General features: G+C 41.9%; 1 protein-coding gene across 2 annotated transcripts in view; it reads left to right on the top strand.

Annotated features, from left to right (window-relative positions):
• Positions 1-16,413, top strand: part of orc6 (origin recognition complex, subunit 6) — a 32,952-nt gene extending 16,539 nt beyond the window's left edge. The window contains exons 5-8 of one of the 2 annotated variants that reach the window (XM_078542971.1): positions 11,942-12,031; positions 15,060-15,172; positions 15,279-15,350; positions 15,938-16,413. In XM_078542971.1, the coding sequence (XP_078399097.1) occupies positions 11,942-12,031; positions 15,060-15,172; positions 15,279-15,350; positions 15,938-16,065 (403 nt within the window). In that variant the 3' untranslated portion in view covers positions 16,066-16,413. Of the gene's footprint in view, positions 1-11,941; positions 12,032-15,059; positions 15,173-15,278; positions 15,351-15,934 lie in introns of both variants that reach the window. The other variant, XM_078542970.1, reaches the window with a different exon arrangement.
• Positions 16,414-18,161: the final 1,748 nt, after the last annotated feature.

Here is an 18,161-nt window from a genome sequence, read left to right as displayed (position 1 = left end):
TGGACAGATGCATCTGTGGCAGGCCGGTTGGTGAGGATGAGGCCCCCCTCTTTGTGTTCTCATCACCTGCCGCAGACCCAATCTAGCAGCTGTGTCCTTTAGGGCTCGGTCAGTAGTGGTGCTACCAAGCCACTTTTGGTGATGGACATTTGAAGTTCCCCACCCAGTGTATATCCTGCGCCCTTGCCATCCTTGGTGCTTCCTACAAGCGGTGTTCAACATGGGGGAGCACTAATTCATCAGTTGAGAGAGGGCAGTACATGGTGATCAGCAGGAGGTTTTCTTGCCCATGTTTGACCTGATGCCATGAGACTTAATGGGGTCCAGAGTCAATGTTGAGGACTCCCAGGGCAACTCCCTCCTGACTGTATACCAGTGCTGCCACCTCTGCTGCGTCTGCCCCGCCATTGGGACAAGACATAACCAGGGATGGTGTCTGCGACATTATCTGTAAGATATGATTCTGTGAGGTTGACTGTCAGGCTGTTGCATGACTAGTCTGGGACAGCTCTCCCAATTTTGGCACAAGCCCCCAGATGTTAGTAAGGAGGACTTTGCAGGGTCACCGGGGCTGAGTTTGCTATTGTAACTTCTGGTGCCTAGGTCAACGCCAGGTGGTCCGTCTTTTTCTTCTAGGCTTTGTAATGGTTTGATACAACTGAGTGGCTTGCTAGGCTATTTCAGTGCATTTAAGAGTCAACCACATGTAGGATTTCCTTCCCTAAAAGGCATTATGGGTTTTTACAACAATCGACCAATGGTTTTACAGTCATAATTAGACTTTTAATTCCAGGTTTTTTAAATTATTGAATTCAAATTTCCCCCATCTGCTGTGGTGGGTTGCGAGCCCAGGTCCCCAGAGCATTACCCTGGGTCTCTGGATTGCTAGTCCAGCGACAATACCATTACGCCAGGCGTTGTCTCTCCAAAACCCCACAATTGTAGTAAGACTTCTTGACTCTTACACTCCAATCCCTTTGTAATAAAGGCTGAAGTTCCAATTTGCTTTCCTGATAGCTGCTTGTGCCTTTACGTCAACCTTCTGTGATTTGTGTACAAGGACACTCTAACCCCTCTGAGTAATTTTTCCTAATCCCTTGTCAGTTAAAAAATACTCTGCTTTTCTACTTCCTACCAAAATGGGCAACTTCAAATGTTTATATGCTAAGTTCTTGCCCATCTATTTAACCTGTCTAAACCTTTTGCAGCCTCCTTGCGTTCCCCCAGCTAGCATACTTTCTCACTTTGTATTGTCAGCAAACTTGTGCACATTACGCACAGTTCTCTCATCTAAGTTAGATATAGATTGTAAATAGCTGAGGCACAGGCACAGATCCTTGCAATGCTGCACTAGTTACAGTCTGCCAATCCAGAAATGCCTTGTTTATTCCTACTCTTGTTCTCTCATGGTTAACCATTCCTCAATCTGAGCTAATATATTACCCCTGATCCCATAAGCCCAAATTTGGTGTAATAACCTCTTGTGCAGAATCATAAATGCTTTTTTGAAAATCCAAATGCACACCACTAGTCACAAACTCAAATTCTAACAGATTTGTCAAAACATTAATTTCTTTTCATAAATCTGTGGTGACCCTGCCCAATTACATAACTTTCTAAGTGCCCTGTTTTGCCCCTAACAAAAGTATCTAGCATTTTGTTTATTACTGAAATTAGGCTAACTGGCCTGTGGTTCCGTTTTCTCTTTTCACCCCCCACCTTCCGAATAGTGGCATTATGTTACATTCCAATCCACGGGGACTATTCTAGAATCTAGGGAATTTTCTGGAAGATCAAAACCAATGCATGCACTATTTCTGTAGCCACTTCTTTTAAAGCTTTAGTAAAGAGGCCATCAGATCCAGGGGATTTGGTGATTTTTAATCCCATTAATTTCTCCAGTTTTAAACTAATACTAATCGGACTATTGCTGAATAAAGACTTTATGTCAAAGCTTTTCATCTTGAACTCATCAGGAAAATTTGCAAGAAAATACTGATGTAATGGGAAACAACATATTTATGCTGTATGAGAAGAGAGCACTGAGTCTTTTCTCATACAGTATAAATATGCTGTTTCCCCTTACATTGGTATTTTCTAGCAGAGGCAAGAAAATAGGAGAACAGTTTGAGACTGAGGGGCCAAAGGGCTGCTGTCAAATCCAGGACACCTTGAGCAGAGCCATCCCCTTGCCTTCAGCATCTGTTCCACAGCACTTAAAAGACCCACCTTCACTCCCCTGCTTACTAGGAGCTCCCCACCACCTGGCAATAGGTTCGTGCATCTCTGAGCCAGCATACTAACCGAGCGCTCAATGCCGCTCCAGGTTTAGTGTGAACAGCTTTGGCCCCCTTATCTAAGGAAAGATACACTGGCATTGGAGGCAGTCCAGAGAAGATTCACTCGGTTGATCCCCGGGTATGGAGGGATTTTCTTATGAGGAGAGGTTGAGTAGGTTGGGCCTGTACTCATTGGTGTCTAGAAGAATGAGGTGTGACCTTATTGAAACATAAGATTCTTAAGGGGCTTGACAGGGTAGATGCTGAGAGGTTGTTTCCCCTTGTGGGAAAGTCTCGGACCAGAGGCCATAACCTCAGAGTAAGGGGTTACCCATTTATGGCAGAGATGAAGAAGAATTTCTTCTGAGGGTAGTGAATGTAGAAATCGTTACCGCAGAGACTAGGTCATTAAGTATATTCAAGGCTGAGATAGACAGATTTTTAATCAGTAAGGGCATTGAGGGTTAGGGAGGGGGAAAGGCAGGAAAGCGGAATTGTGGATTATCAGATCATCATGATCTCATTGAATGGCAGAGCAGACTTGATGGACCAAATAGCCTACTACTGCTCCTACATCTTATGGTCTTGTGATACTTTGGAGGCTCCTGCATGTCCTTGGTGACCTGCACATGTGGATTTTTGACAGTCGCCATTTATTTTAATGGAGGAGGCCATGCATTCATAAGCCAGAGATGTGACACTCATGGCAAAGATGGACACCTCCATCGTGCATGCATTGGAGCAAACAGTCTCTGGAAACTCTGACGGATATGCACACATTTTCCTTTGCTACTGTATAAGCACTTACTTCACTGACTGCTGAGGCTCAGCATCTATGTGGAGCTGAGCACTGCTGATCATGTCCTTAATCCTCCAATGGAACAGGCCAAAGTTGTCATGTCTATGTCACCTCCTGCATGTGTGCACTGCTCCCACCAGCTGGTGCCACACTTTCTAACCAAGCTTCATGCCCCACTGATGTGAGTATCTGCGGTAGTGGAGAGTGCGCTGGATTAATATAATATTGCATCCTTATATGGTGTTGTCTCCTCCGAGGTCTTTACTGGCTTTGACCTTTACTGTACCACCTCCACCAATCTCCCTGTGGCAGATACAAGCGCTATTAACGACAACCCTATGCAACCCCTTTCTTCTGGCTGTAGGTGCACATGAGCTTGATGTGGGTGGTCATAATGGACTACAGAGGCCACATAGAAATGACAAATGAGAAGGATTTGCATCTGCTGCCATCGTATCTCACTCTCCCTGGGCTCCACACCCGCCTCACTGCAGCAGCCTGGTCTCCTGTCACCCTGCCAGTCTCCGTTTTCTCCAACTTAATCTATGTAACCAAAGCAAGAGAGGGCACCCCACTGCCCTTCATCTCCATTCACTCTTATATTATGAGCTTTCTTCTCTAACAGCAAGGTGTGACATAATTCTCCTGCCCCTGTGCTGTTTTAAGGCTGACTTACTTAAGGCCACCATTGCACTACTAGGAGGCCTTCTGCATGCATTCATCCATGCTTGGCACTGCACTGAATATTAAAGCACCATGTGCACATGGGTCCTTGATTCACTGTGCATGTGTGGGTGGGGGGGGAGTGGGGTTGGTCTACACAGCTGCATGTATCATGACTTCCATGTACATGCATGCCAGCCACTTTACCATCGTGCATGCCACTTGCCTTGCTAGTCCTCAGTAGGTCATTGAAATGTTTCCAACATTGCACCCAAAGTTTGTGCCATGATACCATGGCTGCTCACTTCTTCGCACACCCCCAGCTAGGCCTTTTTGTGAAGCTGGCTGGTAGTTTCCTCCCATCCTCTGGGAACAGTATTTCTCTCTTTTCCTGTACTACCTATGTGGAACACCCTTGCACTTGCTGCTTTCCACTGCACCCCTTCTGTAATCTTCTGTGTGCAGCTGATATGAAAGCTGCAGACTCTCATTTAAAAATGGCACACTCAAACTCCCTGCTGGCACTGACTCCCACCATCACCCTTTTTTATTGGTCACCCCCACCCACCCACAGCCGTCGTGTTAATTGGCTGCATGACGAAAGTTCATGACAGTTTTACCATCAGTGTGACCTGGAAATGACCCCATTATTGGGATCTCCAATCATTTGGCAAAATCCAGCCCAAAGTATTTGTTTAATGTCTCTGCAATTTCCTTATTCCCTATTACAATTTCTCCTGTCTTTCTCTAAGTAACTTGAGTTTACTTTCACTAATCTCTCTTCCTTTTTACATACCTATGGAAGTTTTTACAATCTGTTTTTGTCTCTTGCTGGTTTAATCTTGTATTCTATTTTCTCTTCCTTTATCAATTTCTTGGCTCGCTTTTGCTGAATCCTAAAATCCTTCCAATTCTTTGGCAACATCATGAACCATTTCCTTTTATCAACACTCTCTTTAGCTTCTCCAGTTAGCAGCAGTTGGACAACTTTGCCCGTGGGGGTTTTTAATGCTTAAGGAAATGTAAATTTGTTGAAAATTATGAATTAACTCTAAATGTTTGTCACTGCTTATCTGCCATTGCAGTCTTAATCTTATTTCCCAACCTACCTTGGTAATCACACTCTTCATGCAAATGTAACAAAAAAGTAGTAGAGGAGGAAATAGGACTGAATTTCAAGGACTAGATTTTCATGGCTTAGTGGGATGGGGGGCTCAAAGTATTACATCATCATAGTAACACAACATGGTGAACAGCAGTGGTAAGACAGGTGGCAGCAAGATTTAAGTACAGGTGAGACATGGTGAACAGCCTAAGATCATGCTACAGCCCGAGACAGCCCTCGACATTTTAGTCAGATCACAATATAAGTCACAGCATCAGAGTGTTGAAAACACAGCATGGTGACTGAAGAAAAGCTTTGGAGACAGTGCCAAGCTAGTGCTCAAATAAAGAGTTGGCAAGCAGATGGATTCCTTATGGTGAGATTGCAGCACATAGCCTGTCAGCTCCGTGAGTAGGTAAGTGTGTTGAGGGGACCAGCACCGGGCTAGCTCAGCCAGGAAAAGCGTGTGACCAGGGTGTCAGTTGGATTAATGGCGAGCAAGGGAGAGTTTCTTTAAAAAAAAAACATCCTAAAAATCAAGCCAGAGAAGGTTGTGATTATAACAGGTGGCTTCAGGAGTTGCTGAACAATAAAAGACACCGTTACTCCATAGTGCATTCCTGCCATAACTCATTTTCATGGGCGGAGCTTCAGAAAAGCCCACAGTAGTGGATACAGCGGCACTCATCCCAGGTACTACAGAAGAAGGAAAGTTAAAGGGGCATTGTCAGAATGACGATTTAAATTGGGATACAGGTGACCTACTGTCATGAAGTGATATTAATGTATATAATGTTATTGGAAATAACAAAGAACTAAATAGCCCCCAAAAGATATGGACTACATTGGAAGACCGGTTCAAAGTCAAGTTAAACTTCCATATTCATCAACTAGAGTTCATGTCATTTTGATAGTCCACAGACCACTTTGTCAGCACATGCAGAGAAAAGAGTATGTACTGCTTTTTAGCACAGATCTAGCAGACAGAATTGTTGAGTTGGTGATTGCATCCACCCCCATGCAAAAATTCCAGAAAAACCTGCTAGACCAGCCCAAAATGTGTAACATCGAAGAGCTACCCAAGGATGAACGCAAGTGTGAAATGGTCTTCACAGTTGGAAGCTTACAGGTCCTAAGTACAACCCCAATTGTTGACACACTCGCTAGAACACCCAAACCTAGCAAGACGTGTGGAGGGTGTGGACTTCTGCATGCACCAAGGAAATACCCAGCTTTTAATTAATTCTGCAAGGCATGTGGCAGAAAGGGCCATTGGCAGTAGCAGTGCACTGGAGCAAAGGCTGATGCAGCTACAAAGAGCATGCACTAATCCAAACAGACTGTACACAAATGGTACCTTCAAGCATGAAGAATGACTATCCAGTATCCTGTCAAACATGAGGTGATTGACAAACCAGAAAATGTGCATGACAGCGAGCAATGAACACCTGTTTCGCACTAAATCTCATGGAAAACATTGATGCTGTCACACCATTTAATGTGTTTGCCAAGATTCAAATTATTTGTCCTAAGAAAATTGGTAACCATTTGTTATTGGCCAGTATTGACACAGGGACTAGTGCCAAAATGCTACCTCTGCAAATTCTCAGATGTGTCCAAAGATGTGAGAGGCCATTGGGAAATCTACTGCTGTGAAACTTTCAGCGTATGATGGTTCACTAATTCTATGCACAGGATCCATAGTCCTGGAGTGCGCATACAATCGATTCTCCTGGGTGTCACAGGTGTTCTACATGTAAAATGAAGGCTGTGATTGCAGGTCTGCTAGCATGCATGACCCCATACTAGTGACAATCCAAGCAACTAGTCAGACATCACAAGGCAAATCAACCTCAAAAACTACTCCTATCACCTCACTTCACGATCTAACATTGAAATATCCAGAATGTTTCGACAAAATTGGTAGTTTCAAGGGAGCTGCAATATTACACTTGTAGGAAAATGCAAGTCTGTCAATTGATCACCACTTAAGTGCAGCATTCACATGCAAGACAAATTGAAGGTTGAACTAGACAAAATGGAGAGACTGAATCATTAGATGAGTGCAAGAGCGCACAGATTGGTGCAGCTCAATCATGTCACAAAGAAAGACTGATCATTGCAAGTATGCCTCAATCCATGACGTTTAAATGCAACTTTGAAATGCTGTCCTTACAAAATACTCATGTTAAAGTTAAATCCAAGATTTACAGGTGCAAAGTTCTTCTCTAAGCTTGATGCCAAGCATGGTTACCAGCCAATATATCACACTGAGAAGCCCCAGGAGCTTAGTACATTTCAGACCCTATTCGGACGATCCTGTTTTTAACAGCTTTCTTTCAGGCTATCTGTTAGCAACGATCTCTTTTTAAAGCTCACCATGGACTGCATTATGTGCACCACACCTGGATGCATCTAATATTGCAGATGGCATAGCTGTGGGAAGAGCGAAAACAAAAACATGACTATGATCTGTTTTTTGATGCAAGTGGCACACAATGAAGGATTGGTGTTCAACAGCCTGAAATGTGACATCAATGTGCAGCAGATCAATTTCTTTGGTTCTATCTATTCCAGTGCTAGCATATGCCCTGATCCAAGTGAAACAGAATATTAAGGCCACGTCAATGCCTCAAAGTAAAGGCGATCTTTGAAGTCTAGGTCTCTTTAATTTCTTGTCTCCATACATTCCCAATTTTGCTCAACAATTTTCATCGCTAAGGAAATGGTTGAAAGGAGGTGCCTTTCCCATGACACAAACACCCACCAATACCTCTTCAAAGCACAGTGATTATCTGAAGCATTAACATTGCAATTTCACAATCCTAGGGAGACAACTACCATGGAGATAGATGCCTCAGAGGTCTGGGAGCATGCAGACTACGAAAAGGCAAACCGATTGCATGTGCTTCAAAATCTGTCTGTAACACAATCCTACTACTCCAACATCAAGCAGAAAGCATTAGCTTTAGGAAACCCTATCTATTCATCAAAAGATTTGTGGCAGTGGACTGACCACAAGCCGCCTGAGATGATCTGGTGAAAACCATTTGACCAGTGCACCACTAAGATTGCAAAGTCCCTTGATAAAGATTCAAGACTACGACTGAGAGATTAGATACAACCCAGGTACCTTGATGATCACATCAGATATACTTAGCAGGTTGCCTAACTTAATGCAAACAGAAGATATATCCTTAGATGTACAAGGTGACTTCATTAACATCAAACTTGAAAATATTCTCCAAATTGACCTGGTACATTTTGCACAATGCAAATGCCAGCAGCTACAAGAAGAAACAGTGAAAAATTCTACACTGCAGAAACTTTGGAAAATCATCACCTGAAGGACAGCCTGATTCAATTCAGCATGTCCACGATCACGTGAAACCATTTTGGCCTTATCAGGACAAGCTAGGCATCTCCCAGGGAGTCATTTTTTAGAGGCAGGCAGGTCATTAAACCAGAATCTTTGTAGCCTGATTATTCTTCAACGACTTCATTAGTCACACATGAGCATAGATCAGACAAGTAGACTCTCAAGAGAGACGTTCTATTTGCTGGGTATGAACGATGACATTGAAGTTATCACAAAATGTGAGGGATGTCGAGAGCCTATGCCAAGTCAACACAAAGCACCGCTGATTCCGCATGAAGTTTCTACCTGTCCTTGGTCCAAAACCGTAACTGTCCAACCTTCATGTCCACAGCACTGACTTCATCGCCGTTGACTACTTTACCGAGTACCCTATTTTCTGACCAGATGCACAATGTTGAGCACAACTGTCATACACATTTTAAGTGCTATTTTCAGTTTATTTGCCTAGAGAGATCATACGAATAACAGTCTGCAACTTATTGGTAAGCATTTCAGGATATGAGAAGTGTAATATCAATCACACTTCTCATTACCCTAGGCCTAGCTAAATGATTTTCACAGCGAAATTCTCAAGGGTAGACCGAACAAGCAAGATCTACACATTGTAATGTTACATCTAAGAGCTACACCTTTTTAAGTGCAACTGTTCTATCACTGCCAGAGCCCCCGTCTACCTACTCGTATCCACTCTACACTCAAACTCGAGAGCAGCTTTTAAAACTATAAGAGGTGACCAATGTGCATGATGATAATACAGGTACAGATTAGCAAATTTAAAGTTGGGACAACAAGTTCACACCCAAGATCCCACAGAAGGTATGTGGCAACCAGCTGAGATGAGATGGATTTGTTCAGAGCCAAGGTCCTAATGAAGTCATTACACACAAGCACAATGGTGAGGCTGAGGATAAAATCAGATCCATTACAGCTCCTCAACCACCATACAGTCCCGCTGCACCTGGGACAAGACCCCAAATGCAACCAGGAAGAACAGCCAAGAATAGCAATCCCACAGACCACTCAGCAGTTAAAGAAGCCTCCAGACAAGGTACTATTACAAGATTTGGGCGTACCAGCAGATTACCTTTATGCTTTAGAGACTCAGATTTATCAGTTCTATGCGCTTGTGTACAGGCAACTAAACATGGACATTTAATGTAATTAATACTACTTCTTTGGAAGCGGGGTAAAGTATCTTTTTTAAAAAAGGGGGATGTTGTAATATGCCTTTTTAAGGAAAATCCGCATGACCTCACCAGAAGGGAAATGTCGTGATCCAGACTTAATTTCACTTTTTTTGCTTTGAGCAGAGCACGCACACAGCTCTGCCTTCAAGCTTTCTACCTAATGTATAACTGTTCTTGTATGCCTAGTCTTTAATAAATGAACGCACAACGTGTTTACCAAATCCCTTAAGAGCAATTGGTGCCTTGTACAGTAATTAAGCCCAAGGTATTGTATTGTTATAATAGCATGGCAATAGCTATACGACTGTTTTCTGGACACCCTTTTGTCATTAAATACAGCAATGACCTGTATAAACTTTTATATCATCCCACTCCGACTGTCTCTCTACATTTCAACATCCCTCTTTTTTTTTCCCCAAGTAATTATTTAATATCCTTTGTTTAAAGAATTCATTAAATTCTTTACAATCGTTTTGGCAAAGAATTCCACAAACTAGCCCCACACTAGAATTTTTTTCAGTCGCCCCCATTAAGTCTTTGGCTCAGTGGTCGCAGGCCTGTAGATTCAAGACCTAATGCAGGACTTGAACAAGTAATAAATGCTGACATTTCACTGCAGTACGGGGAACTTCTTATTGTCCTGAGCTATTGTTGTTCAGATCAGACATTCTAACAAAGCCTCATCCACCTGCTGAGGTGGCTGTAAAAGATTCTAGGGCATTAGTTGAAGATGAGGCAGTTTTTTTTTCCAGTGTCTTGGTCAACCGTTATCCTTTAACTAGTACCATTTATTCATTATGCTGGGGTTTATTTTGGACATTATAAGTAAATACAGTCACCGATTTGCTTAGAAAGTAACTATCACATTTCAAAAATAATTCAATGATTGTGAAATGCTTTGTGTCCTAAAGATGTGAACAGCTATATAGAAGTGCTTTGTTATTGTGATCGTAAATTTGTGCCCTCTCGTTTATTGTTTGATTCCACTGGCCGGTTAATCACCACTATACAATCATTTCATAACCTTGGAGTTCCATTTGGTGATGCCTTAGCCACCTCCATGCCAGTAGAGGAAAGAGTCTATGCTCCTTGACCCTGTTCATGACTATCATCTCATCCCTAGTAACTCTCTTCTGTTATATATTAATTTCTCTCTTCCTCAATTCCACTTTAAATCTGGCCATTTAAGGTATGTTTCCTTTCCTACTCTTGCTTCAAGCCTATCACAATAGGCAGGTGGTGTCATACTGCTCAAGGTAGAAAAATGTGACACTGCCTTTTTTTTTTGGTAGCTTTATCTATATTTTCCCCCAGTTTCACATCCACAAATGTCAATATTCCTTCAGTTCCTAAATCCACATTTATGTATTAAGTAAATAAGCAACCCAACTTGAGACACTTGTGTAACATCACTCACCACATCTTTCCAGTCTAAAACCTTTCTTTTTAGCCTTGCTTATTGTTTTCATCTCTGACCAAATGGACTAATTCTCCTTCATTCCATATGCCATGATTATTGCCAAATGGTACCTTATCAAATTATTTTGAAAATCTATATAAGCCACGACACTGCATTTTTTTTAACGTCTCCTGTTACTCTTTTAAAGAATTATATAAGGTTTATCAAGCACAACATGCTTTTTAGATATGAACTGGCCCTAATTAATTCATGCTGCTTCAAATGCTTGGTAATTTTTTTTTTTATTTGTTCGTTGCTGGCCAGGCCAGCATTTATTACCCATCCTTAATTTTCTCCTGTTCAGTGGGCATTTAAGAGTGAACTACTTTGCTATGGGTCTGGAGTCACATGTAGGCCACACCAGGTAAGGACAGCAGATTTCCTTTAAGAACAGAAAAGACTGAACCAGATGGGTTCTTATGGTAATCAACAATGGTTTTGTGGTCGTCATTTAGACTTTTAATTCCAGTTTTTTTTCTCTTGAATTCAAATGCCTTAATTTGCAGTGGGATTCAAACTCAGGTCCTCAGAGTATTATCCTGGGTCTCTGGATTACTAGTACAGCAACAATACCATTTACACCACAGCCTCCCATAATTTTACACCATAATGTAGATTTTAGTAGTTTGCTAACACGAAGACGAAAGTCTTTTAATTTGTTGATTTATTTGTCTCTTTTTCAACAAGAAGTAATGATTTATTTGCCACTTTCCAATTCTCTGACAGTGTTTTTTTTTCCATCCAGATTTTACAAAACCTATATCAGGGGCTTCCTTAGCTATTCTTCCTTAACTTAGCTCCTCAGGATGCTTGGATCTGTCAGGTCCCCGTGATTTGTCTGGTCCCAGTGATTTGTCGATCATAAGTTTGAGTAAATTCTTTCAGTTGCCTTGAGTAATAAACTGATCTACACACCAGCTCTAGTTGATCTGAAAACTGAGCCTCAAATTTCTGTTAAAGAATGATGCATGTTCAAAGTAATGTGCTTCTGCTGGTTTGACTGTGTTGATTTACTGCTGCTTATTTCTGTTGGACCCTGCAAATAATTAAAATTTATTGTACTCCTTCAGATATGAAGCCAGTCTGTCAGAAGCACAGCAAGGTGATCTTGATTTCTCAAAGCCTCTCTTCACCACTGCAGCTTTATTTACTGCATGCAAGTGAGTAGAATATGGGGTAATTTCACAATAAAGTTCACAATACATTTTTAAAAGTCTCCTCTCTGATATTGTTTAGTTTGCTGAAAAGAGGAATTTAGTTCAGGGACAAACTACAGCTTAAAACTCTCTCATTAACATTTTGCACGGCTTACATCAGATACTGCAAGGATGTGATCTGTTTTTTTGGACACTATCATATCATGTACATAGGAACATTAGGCTTGGGAGCAGGAGTGGGCTATACAGCCCTTCAAGCATGCTCTGCCATTCAATAAAATTATGGCTGATCTGGTTGTGGTCTCAACACCATTTTCCTGTCTGTCTCCCATAACCCTTGACTCCCTTGTCTAGCTCACTCAGCCTTGAATAAATTCAATGAAACACCCTCCACAGCTTTCTAGGAAAGAGAATTACACAGACTAATGACCCTCAGGGAAAAAAAATCTCAATCTTAAATGGGAGACTTTTTATTTTTAAACTGCATTCCCTAGCTCCAGTCTCCCCAAGAGGGAAACACCCTCCTGGTATCCACCCTATCAAATCTCCTTAGGACCTTATGAATTTCACTTTTGAATTATGGTCTATTCATAGCCATATAAATATTGTGGCTACAAGAGCAGGTCAGAGGCTAGGAATCCTGTGACAGTAACTCTCCTCCTGACTCCCCAAAGCCTGTCCTCCATCTAAAAGGCACAGTCATTGTGATGGAATACTCCCCACTTGCCTGGATGAGTGCAGCTCCCACAACACACAAAAGCTTGACACTGTCCAGGACTAAGCAGCCCGCTTGGTTGGCACCACAACCACAAACATTCACTCCCTCCACCACTGATGCACAGTAGCAACAGTGTGTACCATCTGCAAGATGCACTGCAGGAATTTACCAAGGCTCCTTAGACAGCACCTATACGGTGTTGAGCCTGTCCCTATCCCGAAATGGACTAAACGTTGTCAGCACTGTCAGCCATCCAGCATGGGCAATCCACTGACCACCACTCAGGACAAACCTCCCCCCACTCGAGAGATTGACACTTTGTGTAAAGGAACCAATCATCACATCACTGAATGATGTGCAACAATTAAATTCGTTTTCACAGACAATTGGCAACACTGATCATTGTTTGATTGTACTGAAGGTCAGTTTAATTCTTTTATTCATTCACGGGTGTGGGCTTCGCTGGCTGGGCCAGCATTTATTGCTCATCCCGAGTTACCCTTGAAGGTGGTGGTGGTGAGCTGCCTTCTTAAACTGCTGCAGTCCATGTGATGTAGGTACACCCACAATGCTGTTAGGAAGGGAGTTCCAGGATTTTGACCCAGCAACAGTGAAGGAACAGTGATATATTTCCAAGCCAGGATGGTGAGTGACTTGGAGAGCTTCAGGTGGTGGTGTTCCAATCTATATGCTGCCCTTGTCATTCTAGATGGTAGTGGTCATGGGTTTGGAAGGTGCTGTCTAAGGAGCCTTGGTGAATTCCTGCAGCGCACCTTGTACATGGCACACACTGCTGTACTGTGCATCAGTGGTGGAGGGAGTAAATGTTTGTGGATGTGGTGCCCAATAAGTGGGCTACTTTGACCCGGATGATGTCAAGCTTCTTGAGCATTGTAGACGTTGCACTCATCCAGGCTAGTGGGGAGTATTCCATCACACTCCTGACTTGTGTCTTGTAGATGGTGGATAGGCTTTGGAGAGCCAGGAGGTGAGTTATTCATCACAGGATTCCTAGCCTCTGACCTGCTCTTGTAGCCACAGTATTTATATGGCTAGTCCAGTTCAGCTTCTGGACCAGTTCAGGATGTTGATGGTGGGGGATTTAGTGATAGTAATGCCAGTGAATGTCATGGGGTGATGGTTAGATTCTCTCTTGTTGGAGATGGTCATTGCCTGGCATTTGTGTGGTGTGAATGTTATTTGCCACTTGTCAGCCCAGGCCTGGATATTGTCCAGGTCTTGCTGCATTTGGACATGGACTACTTCAGCATCTGAGGAGATGCAAATGGTACAGAACATTGTGCAAACATCCCCACTTCTGACTGTGAGTTGGAAGGAAGGTCATTGATAAAGCAGCTGAAGATGGTTGAGCCAAGGACACTACCCTGAAGAACTGCAGTGATGTTCTGGAGCTGAGATGACTGACCTCCAACAACCACAACTATCTTCCTTTTGTGCTAGGTTATAATCCAACCAGTGGAGAGTTTTCCCCCGATTCCCATTGACTCCAGTTTTGCTAGGGCTCCTTGATGCCGCACTGTCAAGTGTGGCCTTGATGTCAAGGGCAGTTACTCTCACCTCACTTCGGGAATTCCACTCTTTTTTGTCTGTGTTTGAACCAAGGTTGTAATGAGGTCAGGAGCTGAGTGGCCCTGGCGGAACCCAAACTGGGCATCAGTGAGCAGTTTATTGCTAAGCAAGTGCTGCTTGATAACACTGTTGTCCCATTCCATTACTTTACTGATAATTGAGTGTAGACTGATGGGGTGGTAATTGGATGGGTTGGATTTGTCCTGCTTTTTGTGTACAGGACATACCTGGGCAATTTACCTGCAGGAGTTCCTCAGGGTAGTGTCCCCGGCTCAACCATCTTTCATCAATGACCTTCCTTCCATCACAAGGTCAGAAATGGGGATGTTTGCTGATTGCGCAATGTTCAAGTACCATTTGTGGTGACTCAGATACTGAAGTGGTCCATGTCCAAATGCAGCAAGACCTGGACAGTATCCAGGCTTGGGCTGGCAAATAACATTCGCACCACACAAATGCCAGGCAATGACCATCTACCAAGGTAGATGCCAGTGTTGTAGTTGTAATGGAACAGCTTGGCTAGGGGTGTGGCAAGTTCTGGAGCACAAGTCTTCAGTACTATTGCTGGAATATTGTCAGGGCCCATATCCAGTGCCTTCAGCAGTTTCTTTATCATGTGGACTAAATTGAGCTGGCTGAACATCTGTGATACTGGGGATCTCCAGAGAAGGCCAGTTTTATCATTTATACCCAAATACACTGTTTTGTTCTGGTGTCCTTTAGATGCATGAAAATAAAGATTGATAAGTCCAAGCTCGTTGCCTCATCTGGTGTCAAGAAGACTATCTTTGACCGACTCTGCTCTCAAATGGAAATGTTTGGACAACTTATTTGCAGTAAGCTTTAAACCCTGCTTTTTCAATTTAATTTGAAGATATGTGATCAATGAAGACAAGACCATCAATGTGTCTCTAACTATTATTGCCTGAATTACTTTCAAAGAGGAATCTACTGAACAACCTAAACAGAACAAGAGGCAGAGGACATTGCTGGAATTATTAGAAAAGGAGGAAGGTATGAGTTTGTTTGGCTTTTTCTCAATAGTTGTGTAAAAGTTACTTAATTGTATTTAAAAATCCAATTCATAAATTTTATTGCTCTTTATAATGGAATTAAAGCCCCAAAGCAATTTCTATTCAATTTTATTTAATATTTCCTGTTATTTAAACTCCCCCACTCAAAAAAGCTTTTTCCTAAAAAAAACTCAAATATATTTATAAATAAACACTTCACCGTGAGAGTCAACCATCTGTTAATAAATGTTTGCCTTAAAGTATTTAAAGTTTGAATTCTGTTGTGTTGTACACGGCATATCTATCCATTAATAGGGTTTATTGATGCATTTTGTGCACCAATGAGCAACTGGGTTTGTTAATCCAATCTAGTTCAAATGGGGTCTTGAGTGATAAGAAAAATACTTGCGAAAGAAGCATTCACTTCAGTTCTGTCCAGTATTTATTTACATCAAGCAGATTTGTCAAGTTACTAAATTGTGATGGTCTTGAATTAGTATTGATCAGACAATTCAAAATACCAACCTAATTGAATTAGATCTTATTTTGTAAAACAAAAAGTAAAGCTGTTCTAATTATTAGGAGCAGATGAAGAGATTGCAACAGAACCCAAACGTGAAAAGCCTGAATCTAAAGCAACAAAGGAACAGGATTATGAAGACTGGAAAAGGCGAATTCTAGAAAATGCAGCCAAAGTCAAGCAGATGAATTCTTAATTCATCCCTTTAGTATGGTTTTCTTATTAAAAATAAAACTGCAACGCTCACTCGATTAATGAGATATACCTTATTGGTTCAGAAGAGAAAGATGTATTGAATTTCAAGGGCCACACCTGTTGAAGTATTGATTTATTATACATGAGAACTCTGCCTTCTGTTGACTTTGTTTGTAGGAGCCTAGCTTTCAAACTTTGACCTCCATGATATATGTATCTCAGTCTGTAAATGTGAAGCCTGACTTTGGTTACATAGACCAGTAGGATACATAACTTAAATGAACTTTACAACTAACATTGGTTTTACTACCCTCCCCAGCCTACCACAGGCATGAGAAATTTGTGGCTACTGAAGAAACTGAAAGAGTAGTATATGAAAAGCCCTGGAACCAATTTTTTTGAAGTTTTTAACAACTTAATCCATTTTGTGTACATCTTAGGAAATATGTGCATTTTAAATTGTTACTTTTATTCTGTATTCATTATTAGAAATAAAATTCATGTTTTTAATTAACATTTGCAAAAAAAAAAAAAATTTGCCTGAAGTTTGTCCTGTCAGTGCTTAGAAATCTCTTTCGCAGCACCACCAGAAGAGATGCTGAGTCTGATTTTTTTTTTTAAACTGTAGTTTGAACCTTGAGGGTAGATTTTCCATTTCTCATGCACACGTAATGTACTTTGTCCACTGGCCATACATTAGAAAATTATGGGCCTGCAATTGAGTGCTCAAGGCAGGATGAGAATCTCACCATGTGTGAGAACTCTGAAGTCTAGTAATGTAATACTTGTCATTTAACCCTACCAGTAGAGGGGGAAGTATTACTCTTTAAATTTCCATCAAGTGCTGGTTGTGAAAAGAATTGTATCATAAAATCTTTTAGCAGAGCATTTATGCATAATATAATCAAGCAGAGTCAGCATGGCTTCATGAAGGAGAAATCATGTGTGACAAATTTATTAGAATTCTTTGGGGAGGCAACAAGCAGATAGATAAAGGGGAATCAGCAGATGTAATATATTTGATTTCCAAAAGGCATTCGATAAGGTACCACACATAAGGTTACTTAATATAAGAGCCCATGGTGTTGGGGTAGTATATTAGCATGGATAAAGGATTGGCTAACTAATAGAAGACCGAGCTGGGATAAGGGAGCATTTTCAGGATGGCAATCTAACTAGTGGAGTGCCACAGGGATCCGTGCTGGGGCTACCATTATTTGCAATATAAATGACTTGGATGAGGGAAATGAAGGTACTATTGCCAAGTTTGCAGATGACATAAAAATTGGTGGGAAGGGCAAGTGGTGAGGGTGATGCAGAGTCTACAGAGGGATATAGACAGATTAAGTGAGTGGACAAAAACTTGGTAGATCAAATATAGTGTGGAAAAATTATGCACTTTGGCAGGAAGAGCAGAGAAGCTGAATATTATTTAAATGACGAAAGACTGCAGAAAGCTGCAGCACAGGAATTTGGGGGCCCTCGTACATGAATCACAAAAAGCTAGCACACAAGTTCAGGTAATAGGGAGGGTAAATTGACTGTTGACATTTATTTCAAAGGGAATGGAGTATAAAAATAGTCTTGCATAAAACCATGCAAGGCACTAGTTAGACCACACCTGGAATACTGTGAACAGTTTTGGTCCCCTTAGGAAAGATATACTGGCATTGGAGGTAGTCCAGAGAAGGCTCACTAGATTGAGGAGAGGTTGAGTAGGTTGGACCTGTACTCATTGGAGTTTAGCAGAATGAGAGGTGACCTTATTGGAACATATAAGATTCTTAGGTGGCTTGACAGGGTAAATGCTGAGGGATTGTTTTCCCCTTGTTGGAGCCTAGGACCAGAGAACATAATCTGAGTAAGTGGTCCCTCATTTAAGGCAGAGATGAGGAATTTCTTCTGAGGGTAATTAATCTGTGGAATTCTTTACCACAGAGGGCTGCAGAGGCTGTCAGCTACCTCGACTACAGCTCCTCACACCCCGCTTCCTGTAAAGACTCCATCCCATTCTCTCAGTTCCTTCGCCTCCGTCGCATCTGTTCTGATGACGCTACCTTCAAAAACAGCTCCTCTGACATGTCCTCCTTCTTCCTT

The sequence above is a fragment of the Cetorhinus maximus genome, chromosome 6 (genome assembly GCF_964194155.1).
Source record: "Cetorhinus maximus chromosome 6, sCetMax3.hap1.1, whole genome shotgun sequence".
Lineage (NCBI taxonomy): Eukaryota > Metazoa > Chordata > Chondrichthyes > Lamniformes > Cetorhinidae > Cetorhinus > Cetorhinus maximus.
Note: the sequence above shows the minus strand (reverse complement) of the source record. Positions and strands in the feature narration are given on the sequence as shown.